Source organism: Nyctereutes procyonoides, unplaced genomic scaffold (assembly GCF_905146905.1).
Source record: "Nyctereutes procyonoides isolate TBG_1078 unplaced genomic scaffold, NYPRO_anot_genome, whole genome shotgun sequence".
Classification (NCBI taxonomy): domain Eukaryota; kingdom Metazoa; phylum Chordata; class Mammalia; order Carnivora; family Canidae; genus Nyctereutes; species Nyctereutes procyonoides.
This window is the reverse complement of record NW_026575111.1, coordinates 395,766-415,891: the sequence shown is the minus strand read 5'-3', so window position 1 is coordinate 415,891 and position 20,126 is coordinate 395,766. Positions and strand designations below refer to the sequence as shown.

General features: G+C 59.2%; 1 gene segment (V, D, J or C); it reads right to left on the bottom strand.

Annotated features, from left to right (window-relative positions):
• Nucleotides 1-665: 665 nt before the first annotated feature.
• On the bottom strand, nt 666-12,498 carry LOC129514847 (Ig mu chain C region-like). The segment is given in 7 exon segments: nt 666-920; nt 1,024-1,139; nt 4,208-4,540; nt 4,644-4,961; nt 5,219-5,557; nt 5,637-5,954; nt 12,448-12,498. Coding segments are annotated over 7 exon segments (1,476 nt in total).
• Between the last annotated feature and the right edge of the window lie 7,628 nt (nt 12,499-20,126).

Here is a 20,126-nt window from a genome sequence, read left to right as displayed (position 1 = left end):
CGCCTGCACCCAGACGCCTGCTGCCATCTCCATGGCCCGCGGTCCACACTGGCTGCTCGCACTGTGGCCGGACAAGCCCCCCCCCCCCGCGCGGCTCCGACTCAGCCGTGGCCCCGGGCCCGGCACCGCCTGCCCTGCTCTGCAGTGATGTGGACACGCGCAGCCTTTGCCCTCTGCCTCTCCCCGGCTGCTCGCCAGAAACTCCTGCCTTCCCCACACCAGCCACTGTGCGGCCCAGCTGTGGGGTGAGCTCCCGTGCTCCTGCCAGCCCCCCGACGCCACAGCGGGTGGGACAGGCCCTTAGGGTGGCCAGGCTTGCTGGGCACAGAGATCGGGCAGTGCACCGTGCGGGGACCCCGAGGCGGAGGCCCCCGCTGGCCGCACACGAAACCCCGAGGCCCACGCCCGGTTCCTGGCACCCGCCGTGTCCAGGAGGTCAGGCTTGGGACTCTCTGGAGCAGGCTGGACGTGCGCGACTCCCGGGGTGCCGCCGGGGTCCCCTTTCCTGGCATGTCCCCTGGCAGGCCTGCATGCAGACAGACCCCCCTTCTCACGTGCCCTTCCCTGCGAGGGCTGCCCGTTGAGACGCACATGCAGCACCCAGGGAGTGCCGTTCGGGACAAAAACACCAGCACAAGGCAGCAGTTTCCCAAAATGTACACGTTTATTTCAAGGCGACACGCGTATACATTGCAAAGCAACGCTCGCAGCGGAGCCGCGGCTGCAGGCTCCCACGCGTCCCGGCATTGGCCAAGTCTCGAGAAGCCTTGTCTTCGAGCTGGAAGCGGGAGGGGCGACGTGGGAAAGATTTAGGCACAAGTTGACGGGCCCCACAGGCTGGGGACCCCAGACCCCTAGGCGGTGGTCCCTGGGCTCCATCTCCCGGGGCTCTGACGCTCCTAGCTGGCTGGTCATTTCACCTGCAGATGACAGACAGTGTGAGTTGTTTCCCCGTGGTGCAGGGGCAGGGGAGGCAGGCCTGTGGCTGTGTGCACCCTCCTCCCGCTGCCACCCTGCCGCTACCTTGAACAGAGTGACTGTGGTGCTGTAGAAGACACTGAGGAGGAAGAGGACGATGAAGGTGGATGCCATGGTATTCAGGTTCTCAAAGCCTTCCTCCTCGGCACTCACCTCCCCCCCTGCAGGGGACACAGCACACAGGGGTCAGGCCATGGCCGGCAGGGCCCAGCCCCAGAGCCGCCCCAGGCCCCGGCTGTGCTGCCCCCAGGAGGGCCGGTGAGGGCGCATGGCTTCCCAGCCCCCCCGACGCCTCAGCACCCACCCTGTGGGGCCGAGGGCTCCTGGGTTCTGTGGAGAAGGGTCTGAGTCAGGCGTTAGCGAGGCCTTGGCCACTTGATGCAGGGCTCAGGCCAAGGAAGAACGTGGCCAAAGCAGAGCGGGGTGGTGACCCTGCGCACCTACCCCGTTAGCCCTGAGGAGGCAGAGAGCTCGGCAGAGCAACACAGACACAGCGGTATGGCTTGGGCTTGGGCGAGACGTGGGGCCCGGGACGGGTGGCTCAGTGTCCTGGCGGGGGGGGGGGGCGCTGGTGGCTCAGCCAGGACCACCTGGGACTCAGGCAGGGAGCAGGCCCCTCCACCAATGGTGGCTTGGGGTGCGTGTGCCCCTGGCTGCGGAAGCCGCTGAGGCCCGGCTTCCCAGGGAGATCCCCGCTGGCTCGCCCTCCCTGCTCTGAGTGGGTGGCACATGTGAGAGGCCAGGTGGGGCCCTGGCTGGCTGTCCACCCCACCAGTGCTCGGGTACCCAGGGGCCAGACAGAACCCTGAAGCTCCAGGAGGGTGACATTGGGGTGCACAGGCTGAGGGCACTCAGGGGGCTCCAGCCTCAGCCCAAGTGGGCCCTTGAGGGCATCTGGAGCTCAGGCGCCCAAGGGCCTGGTGTGCAGACAGGGTCTCAGAGGCAGCCCAAAGGAGGCTCTGCTGCCTGTGGCTGCTGGCAGAGGAGATGCCACTGCGGCCCCCACCCTTCTCTGCCCGGAGGGCTCTGTGCTCCCTCAGTCCTGCCCCCGGGAGCCTTGCTTCCCACCATTTCCAGGGCCTGGTGTTCACAGGGGCCCCCCACTCAGATCAGACTCTCTGCAGCCTCCCCCTGCCTGCTTTGTCAGGACAGGCCCAGCCCCGTTCATCCCCGGGTGCTGGGGTTCTGCTTCCTTCGAGCGCCTGGGCGTGGGCAGGGGCTTCCCTTGGACCCAGGCCTGGGAATGGCAGCCATGGTCAGAGACAGAAGGACAAGCAGAGCTGGGCCACGAAGGCCTGCAGGAAGTGATGCGGCTGGAGAGGGCGGGAGGCCCTGGGTTAGAGGGTGTGCAAGGGCTGGCATCCATGTGTGTGCACATGTGTCAGCGTGGCTGTATACATGTGTGAATAAGTGTGCATGTGTCATGTGCGTGCACAGGTATCTGTGTCCATGTGTACCTGTGTCCACACCCACGTGTGTGTGTCTGTGTCCGTGTGTCTGCCTGTGTGTCTGTGTGTGTGCACCTGTGTCCACACTCACACGTGTGCATGTGTCCACGTGTCTGCCTGTATGTCTGTGCGTGTGTATGTGGCGCTGCACCTGCGTCCACACTCACGTGTGCGCATCTGTGTCTGAGTGTCTGCCTATATGTCTGTGTGTATGTGGAGCTGCATCTGCGTCCACACTCATGTGTGCACATGGCTGTGTCCGTGTGTCTGCCTGTATATCTGTGCATGTGTATGTGGAGCTGCATCTGCGTCCACACTCACGTGTGCACATGGCTGTGTCCGTGTGTCTGCCTGTATATCTGTGCATGTGTATGTGGAGGTGCATCTGTGTCCACACCCACGTGTGTGCATCTGTGTCTGAGTGTCTGCCTGTATGCCTGTGTGTAGGCAGGCACATCTGTGTCCACACCCATGTGTGCAAATGCCTGAGTCCACATGTCTGCCTGTATGTCTGTGCATGTATGTGGAGGTGCGCTTGTGTCCACACTCACGTGTGTGTGTGCCTATGTCTGTGTGTCTGCCTGTATGTCTATCTGTGTGTAGGCAGGCACATCTGTGTCCACACCCACGTGTGCACATGCCTGTGTCTGCATGTCTGCGTGTGTGTGTGTGTGGAGGTGCATCTGTGTCCACACCCATGTATGTGCATGCCTGTGTCTGCGTGTCTGCCTGTATGTCTGTGCGTGTGTATGTGGGGACATCTGTGTCCACACCCACATGTGCACATGCCTGTGTCTGCATGTCTGTGTGTGTGTGTGTGTGTGTGTGTGTGGAGGTGCATCTGTGTCCACACCCATGTATGTGCATTCCTGTGTCTGCGTGTCTGCCTGTATGTCTGTGCATGTGTATGTGGGGACATCTGTGTCCACACCCACATGTGCACATGCCTGTGTCTGCATGTCTGCGTGTGTGTGTGTGTGGAGGTGCATCTGTGTCCACACCCATGTATGTGCATGCCTGTGTCTGCGTGTCTGCCTGTATGTCTGTGCGTGTGTATGTGGGGACATCTGTGTCCACACCCACATGTGCACATGCCTGTGTCTGCATGTCTGCGTGTGTGTGTGTGTGGAGGTGCATCTGTGTCCACACCCATGTATGTGCATGCCTGTGTCTGCGTGTCTGCCTGTATGTCTGTGCGTGTGTATGTGGGGACATCTGTGTCCACACCCACATGTGCACATGCCTGTGTCTGCATGTCTGTGTGTGTGTGTGTGTGTGTGTGGAGGTGCATCTGTGTCCACACCCATGTGTGTGCATGCCTGGGTATGTGTGCCCATGTGCACTGTATACATGTCTGTGTCCATATGCATGCATGTTGCTGTGTGTCCACGTGTCTGCGTCTGTGTGCATGTGTGCATGTATGTGGCTGTGGGAGCAGCTAGAGGAGCGATGAGCGTGGGCTTGGTCTGCGAGGAGCACAGTGACCTCCGGAGGCTGGGTGGGGGCAGGGATGGTGGTGGAGGGTGGTCTGGGGATGGCGGCAGCACAGCCAGGGCCCTTGCAGGCAAGAGCATCGCTTACTCAGGACGAGCATCTTTTGAATGGATGTTTTTATTTCTAATTTTGATAAAATGCCATATCTCAGCCCATTGACATGGTTAGTTTGCACATGTGCACACACAGCGACGGGTCACCCGCCTGGAGTGGGCGGCCCAGCGGTCAGTAGCAGGTGCTGGCTGTGTCAGATAAGACCAGGGACACGTTGTACAGGGTGGGTTTACCGGTGGACTTGTCCACGCTCCTCTCGGTCACCACATGGGGCAGGGCCTCATGGCCTACAACACAGGTGTAGGTCTCCCCGGCATTCCAGTCCTCCTCACTCACGGTCAGGATGCTGTGGACAAAGTAGAGGCCGGGGGCTTGGGGCTCGGGCATCGGGGCGCTGGTCACGTAGCTGTCAGGGGGCACGGGCTGGCCCTTCTGCAGCCACTGCACGAACACATCCGGGGGTGAGAAGCCTTTCACCAGGCAGGTGAGTGAGGCCGATTCCCGCAGGCTCAGCTGCTCCCGGCTCGGGGGCAGGACGTAGACAGAAGGCATGTGCTTGTTGACATCTGTGGGAGGAAAGACAGTGGTGAGCTCAGGTGAGGGGCCGGTGGGGAGAGGCGCCCAGGGGCTGTGGGAGAGCCCCAGGGCAGAGGAGCAGTGGGCCCCTACCCTTGGGCCTGGAGATGGTCTTCTTCAGCGGTGAGGGCAGATCTGTGTGGGTCACCGTGCAGGTGAACTGCTCGCCTGACTCCCATTCCTCCACGCAGACAGTGGCCTCCCCCATGGCACTGAAGGTGTTGTTGGGGTGGCTCTCAGAGATGTTGGTGTGGGTTTTCAGAGCCTCGCCATTCTGACGGGTCCAGGAGATGGTCAGGCTGTCATAAGTGGCCAGGTCAGTGACCAGGCAGGACAGCTTGGCCGACTTGGTGTTGAAGATGCTGGCAAAGGAGGGGGGGATGGTGAAGATGCTGATGCCAACGGCTGTATCTAGATCAGGAGAGAGTTTGCGTCAGTGGCTGGACATGAAATCAGGCAAAGTGGAGATTTTACCCAAAGAATGGAGGCCCAGTCCATGGGCCTTCCTCAGCTGCAAGGACCCGCTGGAGGGGAATGCTAGGCCCCCACCACCCCGCCCTTGGCCGCTGCAGGAAGCCAAGGCTCGGGGAGCAGCTGGCCCGAGTGGACCCCTGTGTAGGTGAGGGACTCCAAGCCCAAGGGGCTGCAGTAGTGGCGGGGTCACTCACTGGGGGTGCACATGGAGGACACGTTCTTCTGGAAGACGATCCCGTTGTGCTCCACGTGGCAGGTGAACACGCTCTGGCTGAGCCAGGCACTCTCGGTGATGGTCAGCATGCTGAGGATGCTGTAGGTCACAGGTCCGTGCTCCTTCTCCTCGGCCTCTGCCTTCCCTGTGTTGAAGCCAGACTCGATCTGCTTTCCATCACGGAACCAAGACACGGAAATCTGCTTGGGGCTGAAACCTGCGGCCTGGCAGACGAGCTGGGACTTGCGCTGGCCATTGCCAGAGAAGGCATCGCGGGGCGGGATGAAGACGGTCACGTTGGGAGACATCGGTACAGGCCCTGGAATGAGGGGACAGTGCGTCAGCCTGGCTGGCCCACCCTACCCATCCGGCCACGGGGAGGAGGGCCCTGCTCTCACCTGTGATGGGCACGTTCACAGATTTGTCACCATTGGAGTGCTTGACGTTGCATGTGATGTACTCGTCTGAGCCCTGGATGATGTCCACGGAGGGCAGGAACACCTGAGAGGTCGCCACATACTTGCCCTCTCTCAGAACCGAAGGGAAGGTCTTAATGTCCTGGTTGTTGATTGCACTGAGGTTCTCGTACTTCCAGGAGAAGGTGATGGAGCCAGGCAGGAAGTCCCGGGCCAGGCAGCCCATGGCCACCAGGGTCTCATCGGACAGGGAGTTCTCACAGGTGATGAGGGGGAAGAGGTTTGGAGGGGATGGACTCTCTGAGGACCAGAGAGGGACAAGAGATGGGTGAGAAGCTGTGTTCTTTTCACACTCTGCCAGGCGGGCTGTGGCCAGCCCTGCAGCTCCCTCACATCACTGCCACAAAGGCTGGCCTCGCAGCGTCCCCAGCCCGGGGAGGAGCCCAGCAGTGCGGTGGATGGCAGTGCTGACGTCGAGTCCTGCCGGGAAGAGGAGGCGCAGCTGCCCCCACCCTGCCGCAGAAGCCCAGCTCTGGACTTGTGGGATGGCTTGGCCTTGGCCAGTGTGGCCTTCCCCCTGAGACACAGGAGCCAGGCTGCCACACTCAGCCCCAAGCCTGAGAGCCATCTGTGAGGCAGATTGATGGCATAGAGAGGAGCGCCCCAACGAGCCGACCAGCCCTGGCTGGTGTGTCTAGGGTCAGCGAACGGTGTGCATATGAGGAGTCGGGTGATGCAGACTCCCCTTGGCCCATCCTTAGCACAACCAGGTTATTGAGGTCACATCAAGGTTAGTCAGGACAGTCCGGCAAGGCCAGCTCACCCCCCGACTAGAACTAAATGCCCCAATGCAGATGAATCTAGCCCAAACTAGGACTTCAAACTCCTGGGTCAAAGCAACCCAGTCAGTCCATTTCTGCTAGACTAGCTCAGCGACCATGGCTAACCAGCTCAGTGCACCCAGCCTAGTCCAGCTCAGCCCAGTTCATTCAGCCCAATTCAGCCCAGCTCTGCCCAGCTAGGACAGTTCAGCCCAGCTCACCTCAATTCAACTCAGGCCACTTCAACTCAGTTCAGCCCAGCCCAGCCCAGCCCAGCTCAGCCAAGCTCAGCTCACCCAGCTAGGCCAGCCTGATTCAGTGCAGCTCAGCCCGGCTCAGCCCAGCTCAGCCCAGCCCAGCCCAGCTCAGCTCACCCAGCTCACTCCTGCTCAGCTCAGCCCAGCTCAGCTCACCTGGCTAGGCCAGCTTGATTCAGTGCAGCTCAGCCCGGTTCAGCCCAGCTCAGCCCAGCCCGGGTCAGCTCAGCTCAGCACATTTCATCTCACCCAGCCCAGCGCAGCTCAGCCCAGCTCACTCAGCTCAGACCAGCTCAGCTTAGCCCAGCTCAGCTCAGCTCAGCCTGGTTCAGCTCAGTCCAGCTCAGCTCGGCCCAGCTCAGCACAGCTCAGCCAAGCTTAACCAAGCTCAGCCTGGTTTAGCTCACCCAGCTCAGCTCGATTCAGCTCACCCAGCTCAGACCAGCTCAGCTCAGCCCAGTCCAGCCCAGCTCAGCTCAGCCCAACTCAGCTCAGCCCAACTCAGCTCAGCCCGGCTCTCAGCTCAGCCTGGCTCAGCTCAACCAGCTCGGCCCAGCTCAGCTCAGCCCAGATCACCCAGCTCAGCCCGGTTTAGCTCACCCAGATCAGCCCCGCTCAGCTCAGCCCAGATCAGCTCAGCCCAGATCAGCTCAGCCCAGATCAGCTTACCAGCTCAGTGCAGCCCAGTTCAGCCCAGCCTGGTTCAGCTCAGCTCAGCCTGATTCAGCTCACCCAGTTCAGCCCAGCTCAGCACAGCTCAGCCAAGCTCGTCCCAGTTTAGCTCACCCAGCTCAGCCCCACTCAGCCCCACTCAGCCCTGCTCAGCCCCGCTCAGTCCCGCTCAGCTCAGCCCAGCTCAGCTCAGCTCAGCCCAGCTCACCCAGCTCACCCAGCTCAGCCCTGCTCAGCCCAGCTCAGCTCAGATCAGCCAGCTCAGTCCAGTTCGGCCCAGCTCAGCTCAGCTCAGCGCAGCTCAGGGCAGCTAAGGGCAGCTCAGGGCAGCTCAGCCTGGTTTAGCTCACCCAGCTCAGCCCAGCTCAGCCCAGCTCGGCCCAGCTCAGCCCAGCTCAGCCCAGCTCGGCTCAGCTCAGCCCAGCTCAGCCTGGTTTAGCTCACCCAGATCAGCCCGCTCAGCTCAGCCCAGCTCAGCCCAGCCCAGCTTACCCAGCTCAGCTCAGCCCAGATCAGCTCAGCCCAGATCAGCTTACCAGCTCAGTGCAGCCCAGTTCAGCCCAGCCTGGTTCAGCTCAGCTCAGCCTGATTCAGCTCACCCAGTTCAGCCCAGCTCAGCACAGCTCAGCCAAGCTCGTCCCAGTTTAGCTCACCCAGCTCAGCCCGCTCAGCCCCGCTCAGCCCCGCTCAGCTCAGCTCAGCCCAGCTCACCCAGCTCAGCTCAGATCAGCCAGCTCAGTCCAGTTCGGCCCAGCTCAGCGCAGCTCAGCGCAGCTCAGGGCAGCTCAGGGCAGCTCAGGGCAGCTCAGCGCAGCTCAGGGCAACTAAGGGCAGCTCAGGGCAGCTCAGGGCAGCTCAGCCCGTTTTAGCTCACCCAGCTCAGCCCAGCTCAGCCCAGCTCGGCCCAGCTCAGCCCAGCTCAGATCAGCTCAGCCCAGCTCAGCCCAGCTCAGCCCAGCTCACCCAGCTCACCCAGCTCACCCAGCTCAGCCCGGCTCAGCTCAGCCCAGCTCAGCCTGGTTCAGCTCAGCTCACCTCAGCTCAGCCCAGCTCGCCCAGCTCAGCCCAGCTCAGCCGGGTTTAGCTCACCCAGCTCAGCCTTGCTCAGCTCAACCCTGCCCAACTCACCCAGCTCAGCCCAGCTCAGCCCGGTTCAGCCAGGTTTAGCTCACCCAGCTCAGCCCAGCTCAGCTCAGCCCAGCCCAGCTCACCCAGCTCAGCCCAGATCAGCTTACCAGCTCAGTGAAGCCCAGTTCAGTCCAGCCAGCCCGGCTCGGCTTAGCCCAGCTCAGCCTGGTTCAGCTCAGCTCACCTCAGCTCAGCCCAGCTCAGCACAGCTCAGCCCAGTTCAGCTCACCCAGCTCAGCCTGGCTCAGCCCAGCTCAGCCCGGTTCAGCTCAGCTCAGCCCAGCTCAGCCTAGCCCAGCTCCACTCACCAGCTCAGTGCAGCCCAGTTCAGCCCAGCCAGCCTCTGGCTCAGCTCGGTTCAGCTCACCCAGCTCAGCTCACCTCAGCTCAGCACAGCTCAGCCCAGTTTAGCTCACCCAGCTCAGCCCGGTTCAGCTCAGCACAGCCCAGCTCACCCAGCTCAGCCCAGCTCAGCTCAGCTCAGCCTGGCTCAGCTCACCCAGCTCAGCCCAGCTCAGCTCACCCAGCTCAGCCCAGCTCAGCCCAGCCCAGCTCAGCCCAGCCCAGCTCACCCAGCTCAGCCCAGATCAGCTCACCAGCTCAGTGCAGCCCAGTGCAGCCCAGTGCAGCCAGCCAGCCCGGTTCAGCTCAGCTCAGCCCAGCTCACCCAGCTCAGCCTGGCTCAGCCCAGTTCAGCTCAGCCCAGCTCAGCCTGGTTCAGCTCAGCTCAGCCCAGCTCAGCCTAGCCCAGCTCCACTCACCAGCTCAGTGCAGCCCAGTTCAGCCCAGCCAGCCTCTGGCTCAGCTCGGTTCAGCTCACCCAGCTCAGCTCACCTCAGCTCAGCCCAGCTCAGCCCAGCTCACCCAGCTCAGCCCGGTTCAGCTCAGCACAGCTCCGCTCACCAGCTCAGTGCAGCCCGGTTCAGCCCGTCCAGCCTGGCTCAGACCAGCTCAGCCCGGTTCAGCTCACCTCAGTTCAGCTCACCCAGCTCAGCCCAGCTCAGCTCACCTCAGCCCAGTCCAGCCCAGCTCAGCCCGGTTCAGCTCAGCCCAGCTCACCCAACCCACCTAGTTCAGCTCACCCAGCTCAACCCAGCTCAGCTCAGCCCGGCTCACCAGCTCAGTGCAGCCCAGTTCAGCCCAGCCAGCCTGGCTCAGCTCAGCTCAGCCCGGTTCAGCTCAGAAGTTCCAGTTCAATGTGGTTTAGTTCAGCTGCGCTGAGAACTGCTCTGGGCAGCCCAGTCGTCCTGTCCAGCGCAGCCCTGAAAGCTGGGTCCTGGACTCGCTAGAAAGTTTCAGGCCAGCAGACCTGCTTGCCTTTTGAGCTAAAGCTGTCTTACCCTGGAAAGCTGTAGACCGCAGCCAGGCTCGGGGTCAGTCCCTCCTGTGCCTACCCCTGCCCTTTTTGTCCTTGTGGATTTCTGCACTTGGGTCCCCTTTGTGTCCAGGCCCTGCCCCGGCCTCAGCCTGCCGGTGGTGCCCAAGCATTATCAATCAATCACTCCCATCTCAGTATCCCGGGGAAAATGCTTCCTGACAAGTCTGAATCCATTAAGAAATTTTACAAGGATTGGGGAATGTTTCCTGTCACCGGGAAAAGCTCATCTTTGCTTTAGAATAGGCAGTGCTGCTTCTGGGCTAAGTGTGCTTGGATCCTCCCCTCGGGACTTGGCCCTTGGCCGAACTCCTGCTCTCTGAGTCTAAGGTAGGACCCCTGACTTAGGTAGATTTCCTCTAAATAAAAATCATCATTAAATATGACCAAAAACGCATCTTATCTGAACTTGCACTTCTAAGTCTGCTCTGTATCGGAAAGCTCTCCACCAGGCGGTGGGCTACTTTCAAATGCGCAGTAATGACCTCACATCCAAAGCCACGTTCACAACAGACAGTGCCTAAGTGGCCCTCTAAGTTAGGATCCTAGGATCCGTAGGTAAGTAGCCCCGGGGCACCACTTTGCACCGTTTCCTAGACACGATCTTTAGAGAAAGTTGAATGTGAGGGACCAAGGCAATGGTCACTCAGGGATTCATACAAATAAATATTGTCTCACTGAGCAGTCATTAAAGAGTGATTCCTCATCAACAGAAAACCCAAACAGCAAATAGCAACTTCCCAGAGGAGTAGATTTGGCAGCCGGGGCTGCCTCTCTTACCAGTTCGGCTCCCTGGTCACCGTGCGGGCTTTGAAGACTTCCTCCAAGTCCATTAAAATCGGTTGGTCGACGGGTAGCCGGTGGGCCTAGTGGCAGAAGCCACGCTGGCCTGCCCCCAGCCGCGGCGGGCCTGGGGGACCCCAGCCACGGCGGGCCTGGGGGGCTCCTGCGGCCTGAGAGCCAGCACAGCTCCCTTCTGACTCGAGACCTGACTAGGCTTCCTCTCCCTCCGACAAGAAACGCGCTTTGCTGAGATCACTTGGGACAATCAGGCACATTTCACCTAAGATTTGTCCCAGCAGGAAGGCTTGCAAAGCTGAGCCCAAGGCCGCTTTATCAGCCTATCCAAGTGCCTCTTAATCACAAACAGAAAATCTAGCTTAAAAATCCGCGAACACGGTGATTGTGGAAACGGTGCTTCTGGGCTCTAGAGAATGGGCTCGGGTTACCGACCGCCAGCAGGAAAAACCAATTAAAACCTGTTACAGACTTGATGGGATGAGCGCTGGGTGATATGCTATATGTTGGCAAATTGAACTCCAATAAAAAAAAAATTCTAAAAAATAATAAAAAATAAATAAATAAACGAAAAACCCCGTTACACAAACATGTTGGATCAACTGCCCTGAAGACAGTTTAATTTCTTAGACGTCTTTCTTTGGAAATGGGCATAATGAGCTAAGACTGAAAAATTAGATTCAAGTAGTTAAAAAAAAGGAAAGCTTCCCAGCTTCTGCCAGCGTCGGTCGCGGTCTTATTTTAGAAATGCAAATTGCGCAGGTGTTGTTTTGCGCTGTGGCCGCGTTCAGCTTCGCTGGGCTGGGCAAAACAACCCGAAAACCACGGCTGCATAACCACAAACTATAAATTTGCCAAGTGTGTTTTCTTGCTTCCTAAAATAGACAGTCCATGTGACCTGCTTCCTGCCACCTGCAGGTGCCTGGCCCCACACCGCGGCTCAGCAAAACCCAGCACCACCGCTTCCAGAATCTCCAAATTAATCTTAAAAAATTAATAAACTTAATTTATGGTGGTCAAAACTCAAGTCTCACAGCAGGACAGGACAGCACCGGGTCACTATTTCTTGTATCAACTCCAGAAACATAAGATTCAACTGGTACAATTAAAAAGTCTCATAGACTTGAAAATCTCTCACATTTTAAATTCACAGATTTCTTATATTTTTTTCCCCCTCAGGAGCCACTTCAAAGATGTCCTGTCCTTCACTAGTTAGTAGGCGTAGCACTTAGGAGGGGCAGACCCCTTGGTCTTAGACTCTGCCCGGGGGGAGCCGAGCCCCGCAGCCCCCCAGTCCCACCCTGGGGCCCGCACCAGGCGGACCAAGCATCCCTCCTCACCCCGACGAGTCTCATAGACACAGCCTAGCACAAAACATCGCCCGTGATTCTGCGGGAAGTCTCTCACCGCGCGCTCTACAAGTGGCATTCTCGTGGCTCTGCACACACACGAGCCCTGCACACTCCTTAGCCCAAACCAACAGCCCCACAGTCCTGCGGCCACGGGGGTCCAGCCCCCAGCCCCTCTCAAGGGTCAGCGATTCCCCTGGGCGTGCCGGCATTACTCCGGTTTCAGAAAGGCATCAGGCAATCAAGAGGCTCTGACTTCCCTCAGCCCCCCGGTCCTCGTCCCCTCCCAGCCAGCCCGACCCTGGGGGTCACGTCCTGAGGACCCGCCATCAATGCTCAGAAAACCCCAGAGAAAGGAGCAGAAAATAAAGGCCCCAGGAGGGCCGCTCTTACCTGAGGACACGAAGACTGAGGTGCCATGGCCCCAGTAGTCCATACCATAGTAATCACAGTGGTGAAATCACCACCCACACCCGACCGAAACCCTAGGGGCTCGGGCCGGCATTGCCCCGACTCCGAGGCTTGCACTATGTCCGGCCCGTGGAAGCTCATCCTCTGAGTCACGGTCACCTGGAGGCTCTTAGACCCTCCACTGCCCCTGAGACCCTACATCCCGGCCACTGCCTGCCTGGGCCGCCCATCTGCCGGCCAACAGCCCCCAACCACTGGGGACACAGAGTCCAATCTACCCCAAGGGCCGCCACCCCAGAGAGCGGGTGTGTCAAAGCCACAGATCCCTATTCCACTGACTATGCCGCAGCCACGGCGGCCCCCAGGAAGGCTCGGATTAGGTGGCCAGAGCAGGCAAAGAAGCCGCCCCGTCCCTCTCTGCGGCCGTCCTCGGGGCAGTGGAAGGGCCATCTCCGGCCCTCCGTCTCTGCCTCCACTTCCTGAGCCCCAGAACGCCCAACACCGCGACCCCCCCGATTGCAGCCCGACTAGGGAGGGTGCGGACCCACCTGAGGAGACGGTGACCAGGGTCCCTTGGCCCCAGTAGTAGAACCAGTTGTCACAGTATGACAACCATGCTGGGACCCCAGACAAGAAGTGGGACCCAGAAAGGCCTTGGACCTCAAATCACAGCCGTTGGGGCTGAGAGAACCAGGCGGCCCCAGGAGGAGCCAAGGCTGCCGGAGGGCCAGGTGGCAAGGGACCGCTGACCCATTGGCTCCTTCCCGAGTCCCTCTGGACCCCAGACCCAGACACCCTAATTTTCCCCCAAATGCAGCAAAAAGCCCCGGAGAGAAAGAGGAGAGAAGGGTTGTGAGGACTCACCTGAGGAGACGGTGACCAGGGTTCCCTGGCCCCAGTACTCAAAGTTGTCACATTGCCAAGGGCCCCATTAGGCGGTGTACAAAAACCTCACTCCCACCCGCTGCCCGGCCGCCCGGCCGCCACAGACGCCCCAAGTCCTCCGGTCTGCACTCCCCAGACACAGCCCGTTGTGCCGGCCTGACTGCGGCAGGCAAACCCCCATGGCCCCCAGGAAGGCCGTCCACAGAGCGAGGACCTCACAGCCTCCAAAGCAGCTCCTGGGCTCCCCACAGGGTCCCTCAGAGACCCAGGAGTCTCTGGAAATTGCTTCCCTGCGCCAGGACAGAGGGGCGAACAGAAAACTGTCTTACCTGAGGAGACGGTGACCAGGGTCCCCTGGCCCCAGTAACCAAAAGCATTGCACAGGGACACAGTCCCTGCTTCTCCCCTGACATAAACCCTCCCCGGCCCCCTTCACGGGCCGTGTCTCGATGCTGGAGGGTGCCGCACGTGGCTGGCTTCCCTGCCGCCGGCCACACGACCCCACGGGAAGACAGACACAGGTAGGGGTGCATTTACCTGAGGAGACGGTGACCAGGGTGCCCTGGCCCCAGAGGTCTGAGTAATCATGTTCACACTGATGCACCTGCCTAGTCCCCAGCACACAAAAAGCCGGGCCCTGGTACAACTTCTCCTTCCCAGCCGTCAGCTGTCCCCAGGCTCTCTTGCCTGGCTCTTGGCTTGCTTACCCCTCAGGGCCCAAGGGGGCTGCACCGCAGTCCTGCGGGGCCCCAGGCTGGATCTCAGGCTAACGGACAGCAGGGCTCTGGGGCTCCAGCACTCTGGCCGTGGTGGAGCTGCGAGCAGCTCCGGGGACCTGGGCCGGGGCCCACAGAGCAGCTGCAGGGGAGACTCACCTGAGAGATGGTGGCCAGGGTGCCCGGGCCCCAGATGTCAAAGTAAGTGTCACCCAGTGAGCTGTCCCTGAGCTGCAGCCTGCAGCAGACCCCACAGCCAGGGTCCCCAGGGAGATGCAGGAGCCGGAAAGTCTTTCCTCTGCTCGAATAAACGTCCCGCCCCGTGCCCTGCGTGATCCCTCCTGCCTCAGGCCCCTGGGCTGCCATGTGGGTGTCCTTCCTGACAGCTGACCGGCTGTGCTCCTGAGGGCACATTCTCCATACCCGGCCCTCACCACCAGGGCCCCATCCGGCCCTCTGGCCATGTCACGTCCACTTGCCACGTCCCTTCTGAGCAGGCTAAGCACCCTCTCAGCCTCCTGGGGCTGCCCGCCGACCCATGCTGGGTCTGCAGTGAGCCTGCCCCATGAGCCCCGGGCACCCTCGGACCGCTGGCCCACCGGGTTTTTGTAGAGCTGTCAATCACTGTGGCCCCAGTTAGCACTGTGGTTCCTGCCTGGGCCAAAACCCCCAGGGCCAGAGGGGGTGCTGGGTGGGGCCTCAGAGCTGGCATGGGAGACGGGGCCGCATCCTCCCAGCCATTCCCACATTAGCTGCAAACTGGTGGCCACTACGAACAACGATCCCAGCATCGAAGGCTCTCCTGCATCAGTTTTCCTTTGCTCTTCCTGAAATAAGAGACGGTCCAAGGCTGCGCCCGTGGGCCACCTGCATTCGGGCCACGTGGGCCTTGGGTGGTGGCACAGGTGGAGGGGCAGGCAGCACCAGTGCTTGCTGGGCCCCTGGCCCCCGCCCAGGCCCCTGGGTCCCCGGGGGGTGGACAACCGCCAGCCCGCCCCAGGGGCCTGCCAGAGTCTCGGCCTGCAAGGCTGCTTTCCCCCTGGCCACGTCTGTGCACACAGAGCAGCACATCAGTGTCCTCGTGAACAGGCCCCTGGGGGCCAAGGCAGTGCCCACTGTGGCCGCCGCGTGCCTGTCTGCCCCAACTGCTGGTCATGGAGAAGGCTCTCAGCTCTGCGTGCCCCTGGCTGTGGGGTGGGTGCAGGGGGAGGGGCATGAGGGTCCAGGGCCCAGGGCCGCCCCACCCCCACCCCACACAGGCTGCTGTCCCCAGACACCACCCATCAGGCGGGGGGCTGGGCGCCAGGACCCACAGGCTCCCCGGGCCCATGCGGGTGAGGCAGGTGTGCTCATGTGTGGGCCAGGGACTGGGAGGGGGCGATGACAGGCTTGCTGCAGAGGGGTCAGTGAAGAGTAAGTCGCCAAAACCCCAGGTTGGCCGTGCACCTGCGGAGGAGTGCACGTGGCTCCATGTAGTTGAGTGGCCTGTGTGCCCCTCGAAGAGGCTGATGGGTGTGTGGGCCCTGTTTAGAGTCTCTTTCTGGAAAGTTCTGTCCAGTACGGTGTGAAGGATGGATCCAGGAGGCCTGGAGGCAGCAGGAGAGGGAAGCCTGGATGCTGGGAGATTGTTAGGGAGCTCCTGGGGTGGCAGGTAGGTCACAGGGTCTCCTGTGGGAGGTGGTGGGATGAGGGTGGGGGGAGCAGGGAGGGCAGGGCAGTGCGCCCTGCAGGGCTGTGCGCCCAGGATTCAGGGCTGAGGCTGGGGCTCTAGGCTTCTGGCCTGGTCTTGGGAAAATGAGGAGAAGCAGACCCAGCGAGGGGTGTAGCTGGCGATGTCACCTCGGGGAGGCTGACGACAGGTGTGTGGGGGGACCTGCTGCCATGCTGGGGTGCAGAGCCTCTCTGGACATGGCTGGACACCAGCACATGGACAGTGTCCAGTCTGGGGTGATGACGGCCCAGCCAGGGGAGCACCGTAGGGAGGCCCTGTGTAGGGGCAGAGCAGCCTAAGGGCCCCGAGGCACCTGTGAAGGAAGCCAGTGGGGGAGGGGAGGCAGGGATGAAGCAGGGACAGTGGAGAAAGAGCAGTGGTCTGTCATGGGAGGGGGTGGCTGCAGCCTCCATGAGAACGGCTGGCCCTGGGGACCCGGGCTGGGGGGCAGGGCAGGTTGAGTGCTGGGTCGTGGCCTCTGGTCCCTTCCCAACCCCATGCGTGGGCCTCCTGGGGGTAGCTCCTGGCTCACAGGCAGGGCTTGTTGAGCCCCAGCCCCTTTCTGGGATCACAGTGCTAAGGTCTCAGCCTTGGGACCTCTTCTCTCCTTTTAGGGAACAAGGGTAAGCTCTACTCTGGCCCTTCAGGAAGCACCTGCTCTGGCTTTCTAGAACCTTCAGCCCCTGGCTGGGGGAAGGGCAGGTGGCCTCTGTGCCCTGCAGGCCCATCTCTGCCAGCTCCCAGCTCCCAGCCCTAGGCCCTAGCCCTGCCTCTCCACCATGGCAGAGACAGAAAACCAGGCAGGCTGCAGGTGCCGTCTGGCCTACAGAGGACCCATCACAGCTCTGGGGGACCTGCGCGTCCTGTCAGGCCCTTGGGGAGGATAGCACCTAACCTTGGCATAGCTCTCGAGCCTTCCACAGAGAACTGCACACTGTGTGCAGTTTGGATCGGGGCAGCTGAGCTGGGTCCGTGTGGCTGGCCGCGCTCATGCTCAGTGCTGGGAGCCTGGCCCTATCGTCCAGGGAGAGGACATGGGCGTTTCAGGTGTGCACCTTGGCGAGGGCTGGCTGTGGTGTCTGGACCAGCATAATGGGGTGGCCAGGATTGGGCTAACTGGTGGGTCTTCCAGCCTCTGCTCACAGCTGCAGGCTCCTGGCTCCCCTACGCCTTCCAGAACAGTGACTGGGAAGGTGTCTCCTGGCTGACTCAGCTGCCCTGAGCAAGATTCAGAGTTGAGTCAGAGGCCGAACCCCGAGGCAGGTGGGGAGACCACCCTGTTCAGTCAGGACATGTCCACGCAATTGCTTCTGAAAAAGGCGGTGAGCTAGGAGCGGCTGGCCTGGGGCCTGTGGTGCTGCCATGCCTCGGTGAGCTAATCTTGCTGCAGGGTCTTGTTCCCCCCCGGAATCGAGCACAGTGGTAGACCAGATGGCCAGAATGCAGGTGTGCTCTGAGCACCGACCGCTGGTCCTCACACTCACAGGGAGAAGCTTTGTCTCTGAGACTTGACCTTTGGTGGCCTCTGCCAGCAGGGAGCTGCTTCCTGAGCCCGAGCTCCAGGAGGAAGGTCCATACAGGCGAGAACACAAGAAGAAAGTCCTCTTGCTACATTTCTCAGGCCAGAAGCTGCAAAGAGCAAATGGCTGCTGTTGCCAACAAACCGAAGGTTGTGAAAAGCCACCAAAGGGAACAGAGAGGAGTAAGAAACAGAATTTCCCTCCTCTGAGACCCTGTGACATAAGCAAAAAGGAGTAAAAACCAGAAAAAAGGGCAAGAGCTTACAAACAAATATGAAACGACAAGGGGAGGGGCTCCAAGTCCTGCTATGGGAAGAACAGAAGACCCCAGTGGCTCCTGGCAGCACCACCCCTGTCCCTGCAGCTCAGAGAGGCGCCAGGTGGTTAATAAAGCCCAGAGAGAAGGGGCCAGCAGGCCGGGGCAGTCATCACCCTCTAGGGCCTGGAGCACCTTCAGACATGAGACCAAAGGTGGACCAGTGGGTAACCAGGGCTGATGTCACTGAGGGTGTAGGGTGTTGGGTGGGTGTCTCTGTGAAGGGCGTTCCTTCGTGGCAGGAGAGTGGCTGCTGCAGCCACCAGTGCCCGAAGCCAAGGGCCCGGCAGGAGCTGACGCACTCTCATTGCCATCCTGGCTTTTTGTGCAAGAAGGGAAGCCTCGGCATCTTCTGCATCTCCTTGTCCAGAGTGAATCCCATGTCCATCTCAGGTCTCCCTGAGGGTCTCATCCCCTGGACCCGGCAGGACTCTTTCACCAGGCTGGACAGACAGCTCACGTCAACCTGCTTTCTTGGTGGCACAGAAGGGCTGCTTCTGAGAACGGCTGCAGGGAATGGGTGAGTGGCCACGATGGGTGGCTCAGGTCCTGGGGCCACCACCCTCCATGCCCCCCCCCCCCACCAAGAGTGGGACGTGCCCTTCCCTTCAGCTCAGTCCCTGCAATGACCTGGACATTCACTAAGTCTCAGAGATCATGACATGTCCCCTCACCCCTTCTTTACCTTAAGGCTGCAGTAAATCAGGTTAGGCTCAATGCTCAGCCAACAGTACCCAGAGGGATGTCCACAGCCAAAGGCCCTGACCCCTTGTCACTGTCGTCATGCTCTTGTGAGCATTGCCAGCCGTATGCACTTTTGAGGCAGCATTCAAGATTTTGTCTTGAGGACTGTCCCTACTTAGACTGGGAGGCCCTTACCCCTTCCTCATTGTTCCCACAGACTCCTGTCTTCATAGGTTCCCACCTAGTAGTGAGCGGCAAGGGAAGAGCAAAGTGCCTTTGGAATTCTTGGGGGCCTCCCAAGGCCATTGGTCAAGGCTGGGCACCCCAGTTGTGTTAGAGAGAGTGGATGTTCTGTGGATAAAGTGTCTGGGTGGACAGAATGGGGAAACATGACTCTCAGCTTTTGGAACATGAAGATGGCCAGCTCCCTGGGGCCCCTGCCATGGGTAGACCAGCTGCTCTTCTTGAGGTAAGGAAGGGGCAGGGGCTTTGGTGTGTGCAGAGGTGCAGCTTAATCCTTCTCCACATTTACCATGATCTTCCTTGGAAGAGTCTCTTGAATGCTCTGAGCTTCAATATCCCTTATCTGCAGGACCATGGGAAGCAGCATCTTGCTCACGAGTCTTGCAGGATTAAGAGGTAGTGATGCAAAAGAGGAGCTCAATGACAGGGAGTACGTGCAGAGAAGAGGCAAGGAGTCCTCTGCCATGACACGGAGGCTGAAATCTTTAAATTTGTTTTTTAAATAATCATTTTATTTTATTTTGCTTCATCAAGACAAGTGCAGTCCTTAATCCCCATCCCCCATCTCCCACCCATCGCTCCTGTGGTCACCATCAGGGTGTTCTCTATAGTTGAGATTCTGTTTCTCGGTTTGTCTTTCTTTCTCTTTCCTTTTTGCTCATTTGTTTTGTTTCTTAAATTCCACAGATGAGTGAAATCAAGTGGTATTTGTCTTTCTCTATTTCACTCAGCATAATACTCTCTAGCTCCATCCGTGTTATTGCAAATGGCAAGATTTAATTCTTTTTTTGACTGAATAATATTCCATTGCATGTATATGACACATCATTATCCATTCATCAGTCCATGGGCACTGGGGTTGTTTCCATAACTCGGCTACAGTGTGCTATGATTATTGGGGTGTATGTATCCCTTTGAATTAGTGTTCTTGTATTTGCATAAATACCTAGTTGTGCAGTTGCTGGATTGTAGGGTCTTTCTATTTTTAGCTTCTTGAGGAACCTCCATATACCTTTTTCGAGAGCAACTGCACCAGCTTGCGTTCCCTCCAACAGGGCAAGAGGGTTCCCCTTTCTCCACATCCTCGCTAACACTGGTTGTTTCTTGTGTTGTTGATTTTAGCCATTCTGATAGTTCTTTTTTTAAATAATAAATTTATTTTTTATTGGTGTTCAATTTGCCAACATACAGAATAACACCCAGTGCTCATCCCGTCAAGAGCCCCCCTCAGTGCCATTCTGATAGTTCTAAGGTTGTATCTTATTGTGGTTTTGATTTGCATTTTCCTGATGATGAGTAATATTGAGCATCTCCTCATGTGTCTATTAGCCATCTGGATGTCTTTTTTGGAGAAATGTCTGTTCACATCTTTTGCCCATTTTTAAATTGGATTATTTATTTTTTGGGTGTTGAATCTGGTAAGTTATTTATAGATTTTTAAACTAACCCTTTATCAGATATGTTGTTTGCAAATATCTTTTCCCATTCCATAGGCAGACCTTTAGTGTTGTTGACTGTTTCCTTTGCTGTGCAGAAGCTTTTTATCTTGACGAAGTCCCAAGAATTCAATTTTGCTTTTGTTTCCC